The sequence below is a fragment of the Canis lupus genome, chromosome 2 (genome assembly GCF_011100685.1).
Source record: "Canis lupus familiaris isolate Mischka breed German Shepherd chromosome 2, alternate assembly UU_Cfam_GSD_1.0, whole genome shotgun sequence".
Taxonomy (NCBI): domain Eukaryota; kingdom Metazoa; phylum Chordata; class Mammalia; order Carnivora; family Canidae; genus Canis; species Canis lupus.
Window position 1 is genome coordinate 66,065,022 of NC_049223.1, and position 23,178 is coordinate 66,088,199.

General features: G+C 35.7%; 1 protein-coding gene and 1 long non-coding RNA gene across 4 annotated transcripts in view; one reads left to right on the forward strand and one right to left on the reverse strand.

The window, feature by feature from the left end:
- The window catches only part of LONP2 (lon peptidase 2, peroxisomal), a 94,066-nt gene that overhangs the window by 67,537 nt on the left and 3,351 nt on the right, over positions 1 to 23,178 (reverse strand). For all 3 annotated transcript variants that reach the window (XM_038531106.1, XM_038531105.1, XM_038531107.1), the window contains exons 2-7: positions 19,193 to 19,427; positions 15,611 to 15,742; positions 13,569 to 13,691; positions 7,672 to 7,835; positions 6,241 to 6,335; positions 120 to 378 (exon numbers count right to left, since the gene is read on the reverse strand). In XM_038531106.1, the coding sequence (XP_038387034.1) occupies positions 120 to 378; positions 6,241 to 6,335; positions 7,672 to 7,835; positions 13,569 to 13,691; positions 15,611 to 15,742; positions 19,193 to 19,427 (1,008 nt within the window). The remainder of the gene's footprint in view (positions 1 to 119; positions 379 to 6,240; positions 6,336 to 7,671; positions 7,836 to 13,568; positions 13,692 to 15,610; positions 15,743 to 19,192; positions 19,428 to 23,178) is intronic.
- On the forward strand, positions 86 to 3,549 carry LOC119870341. Its single transcript, XR_005355836.1, has 3 exons — positions 86 to 564; positions 708 to 804; positions 3,297 to 3,549. It is a non-coding gene; the product is annotated as an uncharacterized LOC119870341 (long non-coding RNA).

The following is a 23,178-nucleotide window of genomic DNA, read 5'->3' on the forward strand; positions in this document are numbered from 1 at the left end:
ATTCAAGGTATCATAAATAGCCCTTTGAGAAAAAGATATATATTATGCCTGGGCTTTTGAGGGGCTTTAGTCCATTAAAATGGAGAACCAGAGAGATCGAACTGAAAGAAAGAGTCTACCTGTGTCCTCGAATGTCAGACTGGTCACACACTCCTCCAAGTGCAATCCTGTGGAACTCTCGACCAAGAGTTTTGGCCACTGATCTTCCCACACTTGTTTTACCAACTCCAGGAGGGCCAACAAAGCAAAGAATAGGGCCCTTCAGGTTGTTTTTCAGCTGTCTGACGGCCAGGTATTCCAGCACTCTTTTCTTCAATTTTTCCATAGCATAATGATCATTATCCAGAAGAATCCGGGCTGCTCGAATGTCCAGACGGTCTGTCAACCCCAGAAGTAAGCACATAAAAATTTAAAATGGAACAAGTCCTTTCAAGGCTGGCAAGAATCAAAATACATTTTAGAAAAAAAACGTGACAAGAACGGAAGTGGATCTTTCTAAATGAATCTTCAAGGAGACCTGGACTTGGCTTTTTTGCTTAAGATGATTTACTATTAACCGAAATAGTAAGTGCTACACAAAAACTCAAGGAGTTAATACTCATATCATTTTCTAGATACACATTTTTTCTATGGAGATGGAATGTCTATATGGTCTATTTGTGCCAGCATCAGTTCCTTTTTTTAAAGTATTTTTTTTCTTATCACAGATGTATTAATTCTAGAAAATCCAATGACACCAATAAAAAAGAAAAAAACAGTCATCTATAATCATGTCCTCAAGAGAGCATCCTTACCTTCACTCTGGTATCTTATTATAGGTTTTGTGTGTGTGTGTGTGTGTGTGTGTGTGTGTGTGTGTGTATGTGTGTGTAGATGTGCTTCACCTATTTTTCAAAATGAGATTATTTGATGCCTTCAAGCTTTGTAAAATGTTTTTTCACTTAGTGTATTGTAAGTGTGACCTTTCAGTGTCAAATGTATTTTTTAGTAACATTTTAATGGCTACACAATATTCCATTATTTAATTATCCATACTCATTTAAATAATTCCCTATTGCTAAGCACTTAGGTTATCTATAAATCTTTAGAGTTATAAAGCATGCTTCACTTTGCATCCTTGTAACTAAACCCCAACATATACTCATAATTACTTCCTTCAATTAATCTTCTATAAATGAAAGTGCTGGGCAAAAAAAAAAAAAAATTAAGATGCAAAGAACTGCCTAAGTTCTATCAATTAAACTCACCAGGAATGTAGGAGTTAGGCTTTGTTTATACAGTCAAGCATTCATCAGGTTTACTGATGTGCCTTCCTACTTAAAATACTCATAGATTAAACTATTAAATAGTCATGGATGTCAGCAGCATGAATTCATCAGCTCAGTGACATCCAGGGTATGGTAATACATGGCCATATGATCATACTGACAGAGAGAGGAAAGGCTTGGAAGGAGGAAAACACACACAAGCCCACTCTTTGAATCAGTTATTTGGAACCTGCCCTGTGTTTTTCCTATGGAGAGAAAAAAAATAGCCTTAAATGGTAGTTTGGTTCCCAAGCTAGTCTGAAAAAACATAGCTAAGCAGTAATATATGTAACTTAATTATAATACTGTTGCTTTTAGTCTGGTTAAGAGATTTGGAAAGGGAAGAACAAAACTTCTTCCCCCTTTCCTGGCTTTAGACCCCAACTAATGAATATACGAACAAATGAAAGAAGTTTCAGAACAGTTTTACAATGCTAACCCAGACCCTAAAATCTACCACAGGAAACACAAAAGAAAACTTCAGACCAATCCTATTCTGTATATTAAAATACAAGTAAATAAAATCTATTAAGAGTAATCTACTAAGTCCCAGAGGGATTTATTTTAGTTATGCAAAGATGGTTCAATATTAGGTTATTGATATATTTATTATATCACCTTGTCCAAAAAGAAAAACGTCCCATCAAAATGTCATTTTGTACCTTAAAAAGGCACGTGTTATAATGCAACATGCACTCCTAATTAACATTTAGTAAACTAAGAACATAACTCCATGTAATTCAGAAAAAACTGAAAATGCTCTGAAGGAATTTCTTCTAAGAAATATACCAAGTAAAGACAAGTTTAAAAAGGGACTCAAACTTTTGAGGAAAGATAATTTTCATACTACATAAATCATTATTTTGTGTTTTCTCTATAAAGAATAGATTTTTTCTGAATATTCTTTTAAACGATACAAAATGCATTCTTCCTATTTTGAATAATACGTGTGGTTACATGTAAATAATTTAAAATGAAATGCATACTAACTCCTTGAGTTTTTAATTGTGTAGTAAGTACTATGTCTGTTGATACTAAATCTTTACAACTGGAAGACTAAAATGATATCTATTGGCCCTTTCCATTTTAAAATTGGAAAATCAGCAAACTTTTTCTCCAAATCTTTCCTTTCTGCTTTTGATGATCTCTATTTACGTAAGCTTCTTTTTCAAAAACTATGAAAGACATTTTCATGGTTTTGTAGCCACACAATAATTATTCATATATAATTCTATACAGGAATGGCTCAGAAGCTCAACATGCCTCCTTTTATACAATATACACATTTTCAGTTCTCTGCAGAATACTAAACAATGAGAAGTATGTTCATATGGGGCAGATACATGAGTGCTACACATCTCTAATGCTGACCCACATGCAGCAGAGTCTGAGTTTCTAGCATGCAGGTGGTCTCCTTCTCCTTCTATAGTTATGAAAATAACAACAGCTTTGCCCTGTTTTTATATTTTCTTGTTTATTTAAGTAAAGAATAGGAGTTAGCACTCTTGTGTTCAATTAGTTTTCCTCCAAAATCAATTACACCGTATAACCCTGGTAAAAATTCGATTAGTAAATAAGTTCACTTTTAAATAGGACAAGTGAAAAAGGGAAGAAGCTGAGAGCAACTACTAGGCTACTGTTGGCAAATAATAAAATCTGCAATTTTAATATTCTCAGGGCATTATACTATATACACTATATGTACCTGCATTTCCCTTAAGTCATTAGTTAAATCTTGAAGCACAGAAAAATGTTATGAGATAATATCAAAAGTTCAAAATAAGGCCCCTGGGATTACCCAAGTTATCTAGATGCTCTTAGCACTGTGCTACTGTCGAGAGAAAATAACGGGGTCTGAAAATTGTTACAACTCCACCAACTACATGCAAATAACAATCAACCATACACTACAGGGAAGCTTGGCAGGTGAAAACAAAAGCAGAGCACTTAAACAACACCTATAAAGCTTAATGTAACTTTCTTCCCTAGGTCTAAACCAACAAATCTCACAGAACATGACCACTTCACTTGAAAAGCAGATACTGGGGCTTTAGTAATTAACAGAAGACTACTGGAACCAAAATGGACTTCCCAACAGCTCAGCTCAATCAGGATCCATAGCTGACCTCAAACTGGTCAGGTGACATGATGAGGGGCCAATTCAATGGGAACAAACTTGGGCTCTCCTGCATTCATTTCACACTATGGAATTTCCAAAAAGGATTTTGAATAAAGAATTAAACCAAGAAACTCAGCTTCAGTTTGTTTGATAAGACACCTTCAACTAGAAGGCAATGAAACAAACATGAAATAAAGAAATAAATTTACCAGCATAGTAATATTAACAGCTCTATGTATAGTAGCCAAAACCCTGGAAACAACCCAAATATCCATCGAGAGGTAAATGGATGAACTTCTAATTATGCTTAAAGAATGAGAAAAAAGGGAGTACATACTACATCATTCCATTTCTATAACATTTTTGAAAATATGAACTAATCTATAGTGTTTGGGGATAGGGAGGCAAAGGAGAGAGGGATTACAGAGAAAAATGAGAAAATTTAGGAGGTGATGGATGCATTCACTATCTTAATTATGATGATGGTATTACAAATACATACATATGTTAAAATGCATCAAAAAGTACATATTATTTATGTACAGTTTACTGTTACATAATTACAGTATTACATACTGTTAATTGACTACAATAAAGCTGGAAAATAAAGCAAATAAAACAAAACAATGACTGCTTCTAAACAACAGCTTCTACAGTTCACCAGTGCAACCTAATTTAATCTAATGAAAATTGACAGGTTCTCAGAATTTCAGAGAAAACTGAATTAGCCTTTTAATTTTATACAAATATTCAGAGAGAAAAACTTAAAAACAACCCAAAATCTAGAGAATGGGATGAATGCAAATTTACAGAGTATTCATGAAAGAATAATTAGTATAACTTAGAATGCACCTGCTTTCCACAACCAGAACCTAAGAACCGTAAGAGGAATGAAATCTAAGGGTTGTCAAAACAAAAGGAAGATGATTAGGCCAATTTCATCCTAGTACCAAGCCATACACATTAATAATGTGTTAGATGGGGTGCCTGGGTGGATCATTTGGTTAAGCATCTGCCTTCAGATCAGGTCACGATTCCAGGGTCTTGGGACTGAACCCCGCACTGGGCTCCCTGCTCAGCCAGAGCCCTTCTCTCTCGCTCTGCATGGTGCTCCCCCTGCTTGTGCTCGCTCTCTCTGTGTCAGATACATAAATAAAGTATATATTTAAAAAAAAGCATTAATGATTATCTTGGGGTGCCTGGGTGGCTCTGTCTGTTAAGTTGGTTAATCCAAATCTTGATTTCAGCTCACATCATGATCTCAGAGTTGTGGGATTGAGCCCACTTTGGGCTCTGTGCTCAGCAGGGAGTCTCCTTGGGATTCTCTCCTTCTCCCTCTCCCCCTGCTTGTGCATGCACGCATGCTCTCTTTCAAATAAATAAATCTTTTTAAAAAATGTGATAGATGATATTTTCCAAAAAAAAACTAATTAAAAAGGAGTATTTTAATCTTAACATTGTCCCAGCATAGTTAACTTAACACATATGTGCTTCATTCTGGACCCTCTAAGAGTCAAAAACAATTCTTTGTTTTAAGTATTCAATACCAGAAAGGATGGTCCTCTATAGATTAATAGGCAAGTATTTTTTAATATCAAAAATTCAACATTCTAAAAAAAATAAATAAATAAATAAAATAAAATAAAAATAAAAATAAAATAAAAAAAATTCAACATTCTGAAATCTGGTTTGTACAGCATATCTTTGTGGGGCATAAATGTGTGCTTTAGAGCTAACATCTTAAAAAATCTCTAGCATTTTCTTTTTTTTTTAATTTTTTTTTAATTTTTATTTATTTATGATAGTTACAGAGAGAGAGAGAGGCAGAGACACAGGCAGAGGGAGAAGCAGGCTCCATGCACCGGGAGCCCGATGTGGGATTCGATCCCGGGTCTCCAGGATCGCGCCCTGGGCCAAAGGCAGGCGCCAAACCGCTGTGCCACCCAGGGATCCCAGCATTTTCTTAAATGTAGGAATTTTACTATCCAGAGTAACATATCTTTAAATTTTCAAAAGTCAAACATACAGCTATTCCTATGCCAGAAGCAATTCAGGAAATTAATCCACTCTTGAACTCAGTAAACTTTTGTATAGAATACTAACAAGAGTCTATCCAATAAGAGAAATCAAATAAAATGGTTCTAAAAACAATGAAAGTCAACAGACTATTTCTCATCCCACGAGAAAAGAGCATATCCACAGGAAAGAGAGAAGTTCTACTGAAGGACAGAATTTAAACTCATTTAATAGGTTTTTGTATGAGAAAAACAAACTTCCAAATGGTACAAAAGTTCTATTATATAGCTCTATGTAACTATTTCTTTGAATATAAAAGTTCATCATCTGATTGACTACTGGTATTAAGAAACATATCTCTTTTTTTTTTTAATTTATTTATGATAGTCACAGAGAGAGAGAGAGAGAGAGAGAGAGAGAGAGCAGAGACATAGGCAGAGGGAGAAGCAGGCTCCATGCACCGGGAGCCTGACGTGGGATTCGATCCCGGGTCTCCAGGATCGTGCCCTGGGCCAAAGGCAGGCGCTAAACTGCTGCGCCACCCAGGAATCCCTAAGAAACACATCTATCAACAATTATAGAAAATCCTATTTTCTCCAAAATCAGGCAGAAGGCACTTTAATGTAGCACCTTCCTGTTTGATCCCAAGACCTAAATGATACAAGTTCAGCATCTAAATAATTTATGTCAAGAATTATAGTAACAGTAAGATAATTAATGGTGAGTATTTCAACAGACTCTGCATGAATTTTCTGAGTAACAATCAGATTGCAAAAGGGTGTTATTTTGTTGGCTTACCAGTTGTACTTTTGTTCCAAGGAAGTTCCACCATAAGTTCTAAATAATTTCTAGTCAGAGCATATTCTGGCATTGACTGAGGCATTTTTTTGAGTCTGTGGGGAAAGAAAGAACACATAGCAAAAATGTTCCAAAACATAGACAACTTCCCTAAAAACACAAAAATCCAGCATCTGCCATTGTGGGTCAGATATATCATGCAAATTTGATTTTAAAAGTCTGGAAACTTTTTTTTTTTAATCTAGTTATTTTGTTTTATGATGTACTTACAGAACAAAATTAAACAGATAACTGCAAACTGGGGGTGGGGGGGGATGCGTGGGTGTGACAGAGAGAACACTGTATCTGATCCTATCCTTGAAATAAGACCTTAGAGTATCAGTATCTCACAGGGGAGGAGTCTCAAGTCCCACTTCTCCATTGATATACCTATTGCAATAAGATTTAAGTGCCTAACCGTAACACATAATTACATATGTATTTTTTGTATCAGAGATAAAATCAGCTCATAAAAGCAAACTAGTATCAGATATTTAATTTAAAAATATAAATTCCATAATAAATGCAGTGTTTAACAAAGTGTTCTGTCCACAATAGATGTTCTACATTTATTAACTAATGCCAGTCAAGATAAAATATTCCTCAACTACAACTTATGTCCTTAACTGTAAACCTGAGAAAGTCAAATCTTTAGTTACTGAGCATTCACTTAGGTTCATTATAATTCACTAACACAAGATAATGCAAGTTATAATGTGTCAAGTATAGAGAGAAAAACATTGGTTTTCTATTTAACCCTGAGATTATACATATACCCTGCTGTCATCAAGGTTTCTGTGTACTTTATCTTAAACAAAGAGAAACTGACAGTCCCTGCCCTCTAGAGTTTACCTTCTTCTTTCTAAAGAAGAAAAAAGTGACATGTGAAGTACACAATGATAACTGAACACTGTGTCTAAACAAAGTACAGTTCATTCTTTAAGACAATAAAAAGGTAGTTAACAATAATGATTGTGTTTGACAGTACACTCTAGGTAGAAGAGTTGTTATCATTTATACTCAGCAACTGAGAAAAAGATCAGGGAAACTGATGTCCATTCAGGAGTCTTACGAATGTTTTAAAAATCAGATTCTGGTTGAGGAATGAAGAGTGATAATCTGAAGATTCCACAGATCACAGTTATAATCTGAGAACTTAAAAAGCCATGAAAGATAAGAATTGACAATGGAAAGATAAAATGAATAGAGTGGTCTATAACTATATAAAATATAAGAAAAGGAGAAAGGTCAGAGAATATAAAACAAATAATTCAGCTTTCAGTTTCTGATCCAAAGAAGTAGACTCAAGCTTCCAAGAGCAATAATTTTTAACCTTAATATGCAAAATGAATATACCAATGAGTGAATAACTTCTTTTTAGCTTCAATTTACCTTTTTATCTCTTTGACACAGACCTTATGGGCCTGCTCTGGCATACTGGATGTTCGTATCTTTCTCTCTAGCATAACGATGTCATCATTGTCTTCATCCTCATCGTCATCTTCTAAAGTTCCTGGGATGTGTGTAATTCTCCTAATAGGACGTATTGCTATAACCTAAAGTAGAAAGTACAAGTGTAAAACTGTGTGTTACACAAGGTTGTAATTAGTGATGAAGAACATTTTCATAATTAGGGTCTACATCTTTAGGAACTAAGTTCAGAATGATAACTAAGAGGCACAAGCACATATAGAAGCAGCAGAATTTAAAAGTGGATCAACATAAAGTAAACCAACATAAAGTGAACATTATTTAAGTATATGCTTATACTATAATGTGAGGAAAACCTCAAGAATGGCTACTAGAAATAATGAAAACATCGAGGAATATCCTTCCTTGAGCTGCTATTGCAGCCACTACTTTCTTGATTATATTACTACTTAGCAATCGGCAAGAGAATAAATCCACTTTTTTCCTCTACATTACAAAATTTCTAACAACTTTAATGTTTCCACCACTGGTTCAATTCTCCTTTGTCTCCAACTCACACAAAAGTCTTCCTCCTTGCAAAATATTTCATCTTACCTATGTCCTTTTCAGTTAACTACACACTATTTACTTGCCTGACGTTCTGCTTTTCCAATAAATGGCTTTGACCACCACTTTTCCAATAAATGGCTTGACCACCACTTCCCTTTCCTTCTTGAGTACTTTAACAATTTGTACTTTATACTTTGGCTTTAGTCTCCATTATGCTGAAATTGCTCTCTGAAATCCAACAACTATCCTCTGTGCCAGGTCAAATGGCTTTATTTATGTTGCCTTTCTCCATGATCTATCATGTTTTAAAACTTCCAAAGTACTCTTCTGAAATTCTCAACTCAATAATATCATGAATCAATACCAGCCATCAATGGAGAAAAATGATGTACAGGTATTTCATTTAAAAGCATAGGAATTGGGATCCCTGGGTGGCGCAGCGGTTTAGCGCCTGCCTTTGGCCCAGGGCGCGATCCTGGAGACCCGGGATTGAATCCCACGTCGAGCTCTCTGCATGGAGCCTGCTTCTCCCTCTGCCTATGTCTCTGCCCCTCTCTCTCTCTCTCTCTCTCTGTGTGACTATCATGAATAAATAAATAAAATCTTTTAAAAAAATAATTAAAAAAAGTAAAAGCATAGGAATTTATTTTTAAACTATTATTGTTATCTATTTAAAACACTCAAACACAAAAAGTCAAAAACATAAGGCAGTAAATAAAAAAGCAATTTTATAAAGACAGAAATACTAAATATATGCTTTTATTCTATACAACTCATTAGCAGATAAAATTAGTATTTTCAAGCATGAAAAACTGAAAAAAGTCTTTTAAAGGAGAGTTTAAAAAAACACATCATTTTATTATTTCAATGATTTCATTGTTGAGACATAAATACTTCTTAATGCAATCTTTCTCTTGGCTTTTAAAGAGTGCTTTTCAACTCTTAAGGCAAAGAAACTTTTAGGCTTAACTCCAAATATCATCCTCTGATTCCTACATTTTCAAGTAACTGTGGCCTGTTCGATCATTTTCTGGAGCAATTTTGAACTTTCTCTTTAAGTAGCAGTAATATTTACTGACAGCAAGCTGCAGTCTCCTGTGTCTCCCAACATGGAGTGCTCCTTGCTTTGTCTTTCTGCACAAAACAGATAACTAATGATCTGACCTCAAGTCAGATGTAATTCAGATTTTTGCTGTTTGTTAGAAACAGCACACAAGGGATCCCTGGATGGCTCAGTGGTTTAGCGCCTGCCTTCGGTCCAGGGCGCCATCCTGGAGCCCTAGGATCAAGTCCCACATCAAGCTCCCTGCATGGAGCCTGCTTCTCCCTCTGCTCCTCTCTCTCTCTCTCTCTCTCTCTCTCTGTGTGTGTGTCTCGTGAATAAATAAATAAAATCTTTAAAAAAAAAAAAGTAAAAAGAAACAGCACGATGTCCTAAAACAGAAACACTAGACAGGCTGCTCCTGTCTCCGTTGTCATTCTCCTTTAGCCTATGTTCTGCTCCTTCCTTAGTCCCACTAGTGAGAAATCTTTCACCCTGCTCTTCTCTCTCTACAAAGGAACATTGTTGTGTTCAAATCTCGAACACTTTTCTCAACCTTTTACTTACTTTCGAATAGCCTTCAGAGAACTGTCATTTCCAACTCTTGTCCACATCAAATATATTTTCCTCATCTTAACTCTGCCCACACCTAACAAGAGTAAAATTGAGAGCTCAAGGCAGATTTCAGACAGACCCCATATAAATGTAATGTATAATAATGACAGTATCACAAATCAACAGGGAAGTGAAGAATTCTTTATACTACTGTTGAGTTAAATAAAAAGCTATTTGGGACAATATACAACTGTCATCTTCACTTAAGGACAAAAAAATTATATATAGGTTAAAGAGTTCAATACTTTTTAAAGAAAAATCAGCTAAAGGTAAACTGACAGTGGATATTTATCAAACTACTGGAGAAGACTCTAAGCTTAGAAGATAGAAAAAGATTAACACAGTTGGACTAAATGAAAATAAAAATGTTTATAAGTTAAAACAAAAAAAAATGGGGATTCCTGGGTGGCTCAGTGGTTTAGTGCCTGCCTTCAGCCCAGGGCGTAATCCTGGGGTCCTGGGATCGAGTGCTACATCAGACTCCTGCATGGAGCCTGCTTCTCCCTCTGCTTGTGTCTCTGCCTCTCTCTTTCTCTCTCTCTGTCTCTTATTAATTAATAAATAAAATCTTAAAAAAAAAAGCCAGATAAACAATGGCACAACATAGTGACAGTCCTTTTAGGAAACAATTTTGTAGTATGTTCTTAATAATATATTTTTAAAAGTTATAGAACGATTTCAATAGATGCAGAAAAAGCATCTGCCGAATTATAACATCTACTCATGATAAAAACCTTCAACAGAGCAGGTTTGGAGAGACCATACCTCAATATTATCAAGTTCATATACAAAAAGCCCACAGCTATATCATCTTCAGCGGGGAAAATCTGAGAGCTTTTCCTCTACAGTCAGGAACAAATCAGGATGTCCACTCTCATCACTCATATTCAACTTGGTACTAGAAGTCCTAGCCACAGCAATCAGACAACAAAAAGAAATAAAAGGCATCCAAATTGGCAAGGAAGAAGTAAAATTTTTGTTATTTGCAGATGATATACCCTATATCGAAAACAAGCAAGATTCCACCAAAAAACTGTTAGAATAATTGAATTCAGTAAAGTCACAAAATACAAAATCAATGTACAAAAATCTGTTGCATTTCTACACAGCAATAATGAAGCAGCAGGAAGAGAAATTAAGGAATCAATTCCATTTACAACCATACTAAAAACCATTAAATACCCAGGAATATATTTAACCAGAGGTGAAAGAACTGTACTCTGAAAACTATAAAAACACTGATGAAAGGAACTGAAGATGACACAAAGAAATGGAAAGACATTCCATTCTCATGGATTGGAAAAACAAGTATTGTTAAAATATCTATACCACCCAAAGCAATCTACAATTTAATGCAACCCCTATCAAAATACCAACAGCATTTTTTTACACAGATCTAGATGAAACAATCTTAAATTTATATGGAACCACAAATGACCCTGAATAGGCAAAGCAATCTTGAAAAAGAAAAGTAAAGTGGAAGCATCACAATTCGGGACTTCAAGTCGTATTACAAAGCTGTACTGATCAAATCAGTATGCTGCTGGCACAAAAATAGACACACAGATCAATGGAACAGAACAGAAAACCCAGAAATGAACACACAACTATATGGTCAATTAATCTATGAAAACGCAGGAAAGATGGGCAGCCCGGGTGGCTCGGTGGTTTAGCGCTGCCTTCAGCCCAGGGCCTGATCCTGAAGACCCGGGATCGAGTACCACGTTGGGCTCCCTGCATGGAGCCTGCTTCTCCCTCTCCCTGTGTCTCTGCCACATGCACGCGCGCTCTCTCTCTCTCTCTCTCTCTGTCTCTCATTAATAAATAAATAAAATCCTTAAAAAAGAAAACGCAGGAAAGAATATCCAATAGGAAAAGACTGTCTCTTCAACATTTGTTGAAGAGAAATTGTTATTGGGAAAACCGTTATTAGGAAAACCAGAGAGTAACATGCAAGAATGAAACTGGACTACTTTCTTATACCATATATAAAATTCAAAATGGATTAAAGACCTAAATATGAGACCTGAAACCATAAAAATACTAGAAGAGAACATAGACAGTAACTTCTTTGACATCAGTCATAGCAACTTATTCCTAAATATGTTTCCTGAAGCAAGGGAAACAAAAGCAACAACAAACTACTGGGACTACATCAAAAAAAGTAAGTATTCTTTCTCCACAGTGAAGGAAACAATCAATAAAACTAAAAGGCAACCTATGGATTGGGAGAAGATATTTGCAAATGACATTTCTGATAAATGATTAGTATCTGAAATACATAAAGAACTTATAAAACTCAACACCCAAAAAAGAAACAATCCAATCAAAACATGAGCAGAAGACATGAGTAAATACTTTTCCAAAGCAGCAGCCGGATGGCCAACAGAAAAGATGCTCAACTTCACTGATCATCAAGGTAATGCAAATCAAAACTATAATGAGACATCACCTCACACCTGTTAGAATGGCTAAAATCAAAAACTCAAGAAACAAGTATTGGTGGGGATGTGGAGAAAAAGGAACCCTTTTGCACTATGGTAGCAATGCAAACTCATGCTGCCACTGTGGAAAACAGTATGGAGGCTGTGCAAAAAGTTAAAAATAAAACGTCCATATTATCTAGCAATTGCATTACTAGCTATTTATCCAAAGAATACAGGAATACTAACTCAAAGGGATATGTGCACCCTGATGTTTATAGCAGCATTATTTACAACAGCTAAATTATGGAAACAGCCCAAGTATCCACTGATTGATGAATGGATAAAGAAGTTGTGGTGTGTGTGTTGTGTGTGTGTGTATAGACACACACACACACACACACAGCACACACACATATTCACACAATGGAATATTATTACTCATACTCAGCCATAAAAAAGAGTGAAATCTTGCCACTGGCAATGATATGGATAGAGCTAGAGAGTATAATGCTAAGCAAAATAAGTCAGCCAGACAAAGACTACCATATGATTTCACTCATATGTGGAATTTAGGAAACAAAATGACCGAGCAAGGGGGGGAAAAAAAGAGAGGCAAACCAAGAAATAGACTCATAACTACAGAGAACAAACTGATGGTTACCAGAGGGGAGTGGGTAGCAGATAGAAGTAGGTGATGGGGATTAAGGAGTTGTGATGAGCACTGGGTGATGGAAGTGTTGAATCACTATATTGTAAACCTGAAAGCAGTATTACACTGTACATTAACTAAATGGAATATAAATAAAAACTTGAAAAAAAAGGAAACATGAGATAAACAACCACCCTCTTAAATTATTTTCAAGGACACTCATCAGTTATTTGTTAATTTTTAAAATATGGAAAACACTGGAAACAACACACAATGTTTGGCAAAGAGAAATGCTTAGTAAATTAACCCTTTTGATGATTCCAAAAATTACTAAAAACAAAAAATGAGAAAATATTACCATGTTAAAAAAAAAAAGACCCAGACATAGAAAAGAACCAGAAAAACCTATTGAATTCAGAATATTATCAGTAATTTGGTGATAAGTGACAATGAAATTTTTGTTTTGTTCTTTTCTTTATTCCTCCCATTTTTTTTTTTTTTTACTTCAAAAAAACTGAATCTCACATCACACAAAACAACTGGAAACATAAAGAAGTAGACTGAAAGAAATATTTACCCGCTTATCATCATCTTGCTTGTGTTTTCTGGTTTTCTGAAGTAATTTCAGGCCTTCAATTTGTCTGACAAGCAACGGTATGGTCATCTTGAACCGTTCCTCCAGACTCACAGCATCTAAAATCTAAGGGAACATGAGTCAGTTAGTAGAATCTTTCAGAAACACATGCTCCCAAAATGAAGCAGTCAGAGATATGAATTAGATTGTTAAGTAAAGGAGACAACTATCAATATTCACAGCTATGGTATGGCCAATACAACCAGATTATTATATTAAATTACCAGAATCCTAAAAAAAGAAAAAAACCATCTTGACTTTTCATCTAAAAACAAATCCATGTATATTGTTCCAATAGCAGGAACAAAACATATATTTAAGGTCAACTCTTTCTGTGAATTATTATCTTAAAACTCAGAATGTGTCTACATATTAGGCCTAAACAAATTCTGGTTTTGAAATCGTGAATTTTTATATTCATGAAAGAATAGGAGCACTTTTAACCAATCTCCACTAATGATCTGAGTAACTATGCTCTCCATTCTCTCAAACATCCTTCCTGATGCCCACAGTTCATCCTCTGGTACTCCTGCACTCTTCTGCTCCTATCAGTTGAGTTGTATTCATGTGTTTTGAGTATGGTGTTTATATACCTTTCTGTTAGATGCACTTGCTATTATAACTTGTTAGATTTGCTACATAATTGTTAAGATATAATGTTTAAAATATTAAATATACTGATAAAATAAAGGTTTCAATGAAAACTAAGTTAAATGTTTTAAGAAGATTCAATAAAGCAAGACTGCTTAAAAAACACCGTAAAAATTACTGTGCAAGAGGGGCACCTGAGTGGCTCAGTTGGTGAAGCATCTGCCTTCAGCTCAGTCATGATCCCAGAGTCCTGGGATCGAGCCCCACATCAGGCTCTCTGATCAGTTGGGAGTCTGCTTCTTCCTCTCCCTCTGCCCCTCCCCCTGCTCATGCACATGCGCTCTCTCTCCCAAATAAATAAAATCTTAAGATAAATGAGTGTGAAAGAAAACTTACAGTTTTAGGAAAAAACATGCAAATCTAAGATTCTGCATTTTTCATATCTTTACAACTCATTTCTCTTTAAAGAATAGAAACTGAACACTAGAAACTGAAATAAGTAGAAAATGAATGAGTTTCTATTCTCTTTAAAGAATAGAAACTGAACACTAGAAACTGAAATAAGTAGAAAATTATCTATGAAAATGCATAGATAATGCATCATAGGTATGCTTTATATAAGAAACTTCATGAAGGGGCAGCCCGGGTTGCTCAGCAGTTTAGCGCTGCCTTCAGCCCAGGGTGTGATCCTGGAGATCCAGGATCGAGTCCCACATCAGGTTCCCTGCATGGAGCCTGCTTCCCCCTCTGCCTGTGTCTCTGCCTCACTCTCTCTCTGTGTCTCTCATATATAAATAAATAAAATCTTTAATAAAAAGAAACATTATGAAGAATTTTAATAAAGTAGGCCACACAAAGAAAAAGTCACAGCTCCACACGTTTAAAAAATAGAAAGACAAAATATATTTATTTTTTAAGTTGAATATTTACCATTTTTTTTTAATATTTACCATTTTTTAAAAATTTTTATTTATTTATGATAGTCACAGAGAGAGAGAGAGAGAGAGAGGCAGAGACACAGGCAGAGGGAGAAGCAGGCTCCATGCACCGGGAGCCTGACGTGGGATTCGATCCCGGGTCTCCAGGATCGCGCCCTGGGCCAAAGGCAGGCGCTAAACCGCTGCGCCACCCAGGGATACCGAATATTTACCATTTTTAAAAACTATTCTCCACTCTTTTTCCATAAATTGACAAACTAGTAGTACTGATAATGTAAGTAAAAGAGCTGCCTAAGTATACAAAAATGTAAAGCAATCACTTTTAATAGTCAATTTCAGCGTAAGAGCATTTTAACTACTTTTATACATCTCTAGTATGTCTTGCTAAAGGTCAAAATTTATATATCGAATAAAAGCTGACAAAAAAACTCAGTATTTAAGAAGAAAATACTGTACCTGAAGCTTCTCTTTGTTGCTTGTTCGGATAATTGAGGTCAGAATGTCTGGTAAAGCTTCCCTTGGAAGACTATCTAAAAGGCGTCTTAGTTTAGCAACTGCAGGGACAGACATATCCAACATTTCAACCAACTACAAGGAAAAAGAAGTCTTTTTAATGAAATCTGGCATTATTTGTGAAATTAAAAAATCAGATTGCTATACAGGTTTAATATTTGGGCCTCAGAGTCTTTGTTTCTGAAAGATCATTGGTTACTATAGTCCAGGCATTTTACTGGTCTCAGAAGAAAAGGGAAGTACATTCAAAATATCAATCATAATTAAAAAGCAAAAACAGCTCAGATGTGGATAACACGAATGTTTAAAAGGCTCTGTAAATTTATGATTTTATTTTGAAAAAAATTAAAATTCATAGAAAAATTTTACGATAAACTCCTATCCTTCCCCTAAATTCACCCATTGTTAACATTCTGCCACATTTGCTTTTTCTCTCTGAGCATGTGCACACACACGCACACAGTTATTGCTAAACATTTTAGAGTAAGCAGCAGACATCATGACCCTTGTTCTTAAGAACAAAGGTATTCGCTTATATAATCACAGAGTAATTACCAAATTCTAGAAATTTAGTATAGTTCATGCTATTGTGCTAACCAATGAGTAGTTGAAATACTATTTTTTAGTAGGACATTTGGATTAATGAGAATCAGAGCACTGACTGGGAATAAAACAACTTCCAGGGTATATCCTGGAGTTAAGACACATGAAGTTCAAAGCAGCTTTCAGTAGCCGGGGTTGTTGAAAAGTTCTCCTTTTCTTCTGGACACAGGGGAAGACTGCTCTTTCTTACCTCCCCTGAATATAAATGGGGCCATGAGTCTTGCCTTTATCCATTAAACATGAGGGGGAAGTGACAGTTCCTTCTGGGCAGAAGCATTAAAAACCGTTGAGAGATTTGCCACATTTCCTTTTCCAGCCTCAGCAAAAACGAATACATGTTTCAAGATGAATCTCTAATCCTCTGAGTCCCTAAGTGACTTAATAGGTAGATCAGCACAAGCTCTAGCTTTTGGCATAAAGCAAGAGTGAGAAATACACCTGTGTTATAATATATGCTGAGATCCTGGAGTACTTAAAACAGCAAAGCTTAGCCCATACTGACTGACAAATGCTGTGCCTCACTTAAGTCACTCTAAAAAGATTTCTGATGCCACTAACAATCTAACTTCTCTGAAGGCATTGTAATGTAGGAACCTATCTATTGCCTGCCTGAGTCAGGGGAATGAAAGTGTAGTCATGATGCAGCTATTCAGGTGGGAGAAAATCTAAAGATTCTTTGTCCTAAGAATTCATCCTAAGAAAATAAAACAGTTAAAACTTCTTTTCCAAGCACATACTGAGCACAAACTACTTGATAGACACAACATACTGATCAGTAGGGGATGGCTAAAGCAGAGAAGAATTCAAGTTTGGTAGAGCAAACAGAACTATAAGGTAAATGTCAATACAATTTGATGAGCATCTTCTTAACAGGAAGGTATAAAGGATGGTGGAAGCAAGAAAAGGTGCCCTGGGAGCCCATAGGAGTTGGAAAAGCATAAATGTGGGAGAACAGAAGGGACAAAATCATATGGATAAGAAACATCAAGATGTGAAACGCTCTGATGGATAGTGTGACTAAAAATGTGATTAAGTAGAGTTGAGAAGGGCCTTAATGTTATCCTAGGAAATTTTATTCTATCATCATTAAAGTCTTTTTCTCAGGAGAGTCAGGCCCAAAACTTCCTTAGAAGGGCTCAGCGGTTTAGCGCCACCTTCAGCCCAGGGCATGATCCTGGAGTCCTGGGATTGAGTCCCATGTCGAGCTCCCTGCATGAAGCCTGCTTCTCCCTCTGCCTGTGTCTCTGCCTCTCTCTTTCTGTGTCCTCATGAATTAAAAAAAAAAAAAAAAAAGTGAAACATGTTTAAAAAAAAAGGGCTCAGTGGACAGGATGAGTCAGAGAAAAAAGAAATCAGTAGATTAGTCAGGAAGCTATTGAAGAAGTCTACTGATAAGGGCTATATAATACAGAAGGAATGGCAGAAAGTAACTGGAAATGACCTCAATGTCTAAAAAGAGGAAAGATAAAATGATGATATCCAACTCAATGAAATTTATTAAAATATTTAATATGAAAAGTAGACATGGACAGGAAAACAGAATGTAAGACTGAATTTAGACCAAGATCAGAAGACAAGCCAAAAATTAAACTAGATGCTTGACAGTAGTGAAATTATGGTGATGTTTCTCTCTAAAGATTCCTTTAATGTCATCACAATTCTTCATGTTTAAAATTTCTGTTGATTCAAAGTGGGGAGAAGTAAAAAGCAAAGTACAATCTCTATGAAGTTGTGTCCAATAGAAGAACAAAGACCCAGGGAGTATTACCCAGGAAAAAAAGAGAAATTGTTTCTCCCTCTAGCTCCTTCCTAAATGCCAGAATTACTTATTCTAGTTCTCAAAATGAAATTCCTCTGTTCAGAGGAGGGTCTTCCTTTCAGTCCCCACAGAAGTTATAGCTCCAAGTTTTTTTATTTTCCTATTGTTTACTACACTAGAAGTGTGTTGTTTCAAATGCCACATTAGGTACGGAAACCACAGACTATGAACACTTACCTTACACTTTTCAATGATTGAGACCTTTAGATACACTCTGATCCTCACAGATCTAGTTACAGTCATTGAACTGCATCAACGGAAAATAGACTACATTTTACAATATGTTCTGATGAGGCTTCAAACAAGATGGGGTGAGGGGAGGAGCTTTCTATTCAATCTAGAGTTTTTTTTTTTTTTTTTTCAATCTAGAGTTTAAAAAACTGAAACATAGAGGGGTGCCTGGGTGGCTCAGTCCATTAAGTGTCTGCCTGCGGCTCAGGTCATGATCCCAGGGTGCTGGGACTAATTGAGCCCCATGTCAGGCTTCCTGCTCAGTGGCAAGCCTGCTTTTCCCTCTCCTTTCTCTGCTTGTAGCTTCCCCTGCTTGTGCTCACTCTCTGATGAACAAATAAAATCTTAAAAAAACAAAAAACAAAAAAACCCCTTCAAACCTAGAATTTAAAAGTCAAATATTTAATGCACGCCTCACATGTGCTCCCCTCCCAGCATTCCAGTCTTTAATCAAGGCTCTAATCATCTTTGCAAGTAGTCGACTGTAGCCCCACAAGTCTCACTGTGACCTTGACTTCCGAACCAACTTAGGTAACTTGTTACCTAAATGTTCTTGTGACATATAGCTTGTGCAATATTTTAATTATTAATATTATTTGGTTTAATAAATATCTGGTTCAAAGACACTGGAAGTTATAAGGGAAGCTCTAGAAAGACTCTTCGGAAAAAATTTTAGAAAGCTTTTGCTAATTTTTCCTAGAATGACTTAGGTACGATCTTAGACAAAAGCAAAGTAAAATCAATATATATCACTAAATCATTTAAACAAATGCTGCCCTAAAATTTTACCACTCAACAGATTCATCATATCTTAGGGTAGCAAAGGAACTGAAGAAAATGGGGTTTTAAGGAAGAAAATAAAATCAACTCACTTGTACTGCATATTTGTAAAACTGTTCTGATAGTTCTCCTAGCTCCTCCCTAGTTTTACAGGTGTTGGGAAATTCCTCAAGCCGGTCCAACTGTTCCACTTCAGCAACAGGATATGGCTTCTCCTTTAAGACCTGTACAATCTGGAAACGGCACAGGCCTGTAATCAGCAAAGTATAGTGAGGCTTGGGCCAGTTACTGCCTACAACCTGAACCGCCAGGGCAGCCGTCCCAATCCTGAAAAACACACAAAACATCAGTATTAGAAATGTTCAGTGTGGTAGAACAGAAATTTGTCTCAAAAGGTGTTGCCTTTTCTGAGAAATTCTTTAAAAAACAAATAACATCTAACATGGAAATGAATTATTTCTCTATTTAGCAACTAGCAATGGGCTATGAAGTCACTACCACGAGCAAGAGGGGCAAAGCAGGCCATCTCATTCTAATTAGCATCTCCTTTAAGATTAGGTAGAAATTCCTAAAAGCTAAAAATGTAAAAGTACTTGACAATTACATAGCTTAAATTAATTCTGCTAGGAATGAGGTAATATTATACCAGAACAAATATTAGCATTTTAAGCAAGATGGAAATATAAACAGCATAATGTTAAACCAATCTAAGAAATCTCTATAACCAGTTTTGCTACCAACATCAAGCCAGGTTTTTTACACAATCCCTAAAACTTCCACATATCTGTCTTCTCACAAACTGTCATCAAATCTGAGAATATCGTGCTCATGAAAATGAAATTTTTAAATGTGGGGTCTAAGTATTAAGAGGCCACACGCTGTCATGACTGAAGGTATAAACCCTCTTCTATCCTAAGTGGTAAATGCCCCCGATCTAATACTAACTTTAAAAGTTCTATTTTATTTCAGTCGTAGTTCCTTATCAGAACATACAATTCTGGCCAAGTTACATATAAATGTAATTCACAGACAAGAAGTCTCATCCAAACTAAGCCAAAAGTGTACAAAATAGATCCACATTCAGAAGACCCGTCTAGATCCCAAACTAAAATTGTATCTCCTCCCTTCAGCCACAGGAAGGGTTGTAATTTCAGAGAAGAAACTAGAATTAAGGTGACTACAACTCTCAACACCCTATGGAAATAGTAATCCTGGAATATTGTACTTGCCCATCTCAAACATACTCAAACATACTGAATCACGTATGAATACAGCATTTGAATATTTCAGGGAATTTGCTTACTTCTATATGCAGTCAGTTCTCGACTACTTCCTTATAAATTATTCATTCCATAGACTATGTGGAACCTTTCACTTTCTCTGCCACTCAGTTAATTTTGAGCTATGTCTATCCTTCCTTACCACCTTTTCAGTCATATCATGTGTACCAGGGATAAAAACTGATTTAAACAATAACTAAAACCAAAGTATCAGGAAGATAATTTGGTAGGGAGAAAAAAGATGATACGTCTTTAAAACCTGAAATGATTTGGCAATTATCTTATTATTTTAAGGTACTTGTGTTGTGGCTGCTTTTCTTCAGTCATTAATGGTAGTAGGCTGTATCTCCCATTTTCTGAAAGCCAACTCAGATTGCCTGAGAAAGTTAGCAATAGCTGAACTGATTACAGACCAAGACTACGTGGTGAGATGTGCACTGGGTGTTATGCTATATGTTTGCAAACTGAATTTAATTTAAAAAAAAGTTAAAAAATTTTTTAATTAAATTTAAAAAAAGAGAGACCAAGACCACAATTTCCTGTAGATGATGCCCATCAATGCTTGCACAATGCAGAGTTCACTGCTCTGTCTACAAGCAACATCAACAGATGACAAACCGGATCCCTGGCCTAAGGGGTTTCCAAACTGGAACCAAGGAGAAACCAGAGAAAGAGAGAGATGAGACAAGTACAAACCTCCAAATTAGGAAATAAATTTAATTACTGGAGCCACGTCATTCATTAAAGGTGAGACTAAAAATGAGTTTTGTTACAAAGCAAGTAAAATACTATGTTAACTGTGAAAAGAAGATGTTCCAAATTGAAAAGAGATTAAGCTAGATTTAAATTATGTCTCTTCTCCTAATGAGATAAAATATATAAAGGTTTTACATCTGTTAATTGGGTCTTACTTTACATTGCTTATAGTTGACTAGAATGTACCCTTTTTTAAAAATTGTATTTATTTATGATAGTCTCAGAGAGAGACAGAGAGAGAGAGAGAGGCAGAGACACAGGCAGAGGGAGAAGCAGGCTCCATGCACCGGGAGCCCGACGTGGGACTCGATCCCGGGTCTCCAGGATCGCACCCTGGGCCAAAGGCAGGCGCCAAACCGCTGTGCCACCCAGGGATCCCCAGAATGTACCCTTTTTAAAGAAAAACACGATCTGTGAAATGGTAAGATGGCTAAAAAGAATACCCGATGAAGACATTTTGGGTGAAAAGCTTTGTGAAAAAGGACAATGTTTAATGTTATTTTAGACAAGTTCTATTGTATATTGGGCTCTAGGTTTTACATACAAATATAGATAGCAAGTAAACAAAATATACAATTAATCTAATACTTCCCTACTGATACATAACAGACTTCATATCATGTTAGTCATCTTTCTAAATATTCTAGTTTTTCTATTAATATTTGCTTTATTAGGCATGACCATAAGGCAACATTCTGATTTTGCAAAAAACCCAAGTGTATACAATAAATGAGCGGTGTCTTTTCCCTTTAGGGAATAGCACAGTAAATCCACACCTTAATTATTGTGATATTTTACAGTTCAAAGAATTTTTGAAACTCCTAACTAGGATCTATTTTCAGAGTTATAAAGTAACTGTTTTAATCCAAACAAAGTCTGATTATGATGCATATGACTTATATACTTTGGAAACTGACTTAGATAATATAAGGTTTCCAAAAATATTTGAGAACCATCAATTTTCCCATCAAGTGTAGTGATGGGAAAATCTAAAAACAGCACTACTACAGAAGGCAGTTTTCTAAGATGAGGATAATGTGTAAATATCCAAACTGGTCTATGCCAACCACTTTAAAGCTCTCCATCTTTCTTGGAATCCTCAATCTTCCAAGTCTTTTTCTGTATTGACACTAGTTTAGTTCAGCCCATATTGAGAAAATATGGAACTTTCCCACTCCTCTCCCTAAACTCCATTTGTGAAATTTACATTTAAAAGTATCCATTTGGGGAATAATAATACCTCTAAAATACAGGCTTATTGCTCTGTAGCCTACAAAAGGCTTTCATAAATCTCATCTCATTACATACTACCTTTGACTCTTGTGAGGAAGGTAGCACCATTTCCTTATTATAAATTAGTGACTGAGATTCAAAAAGGGCAAAGAGATTAGTTATCCATGATTACAAAGATATTGCATAGGCAATACGGGATCTGAATTAGTTTGGTTTTACGACAAATTTTATTTTTACCACTGTTAACAGACAATGTCAATTTGTGCCTATAATATAAATACTTGTTCACATAGCTTCTGTGTAGCTGAGATACTAGAAAGCATAGCTACTATTAATATTTACTGTTCACATCTTAATTACACTTAAGAAAGAGAAGCATTTCTATCAAAACTCTGGAATCAAAAGTTATACATCTTTGGGAAAGAACAACTGGAGCATCTTTTTAGTTTTCTGTTGTGTCACCCTACTTATATTCTTGAATATTTGTTGATTTTTGGCAAAGCTCATCAACACGATTAATAACAACTTACAAACAAGGAGTCTATTAGGACTGCCCCAAGTTCTAAAACAGTGAAGCTTCTGTTGCTATGGGATTTTTGGTTTTCACTCCTCAATTAAAACTTCATTTCTCGGGGCACCTGGCTGTCTCAGTCAATAGAATGTGTGACTCTTGATCTCAGGGACATGAGTTCAAGCCCCATGATGGGCACAGAGACTACTTTTTAAAGAAATTTTTTAAAAAATTAAAACTTTATCTCTAATTTAAGAAATGCCACTTATAGCTACTTTCCTTAAAAAGAGTAAATGCA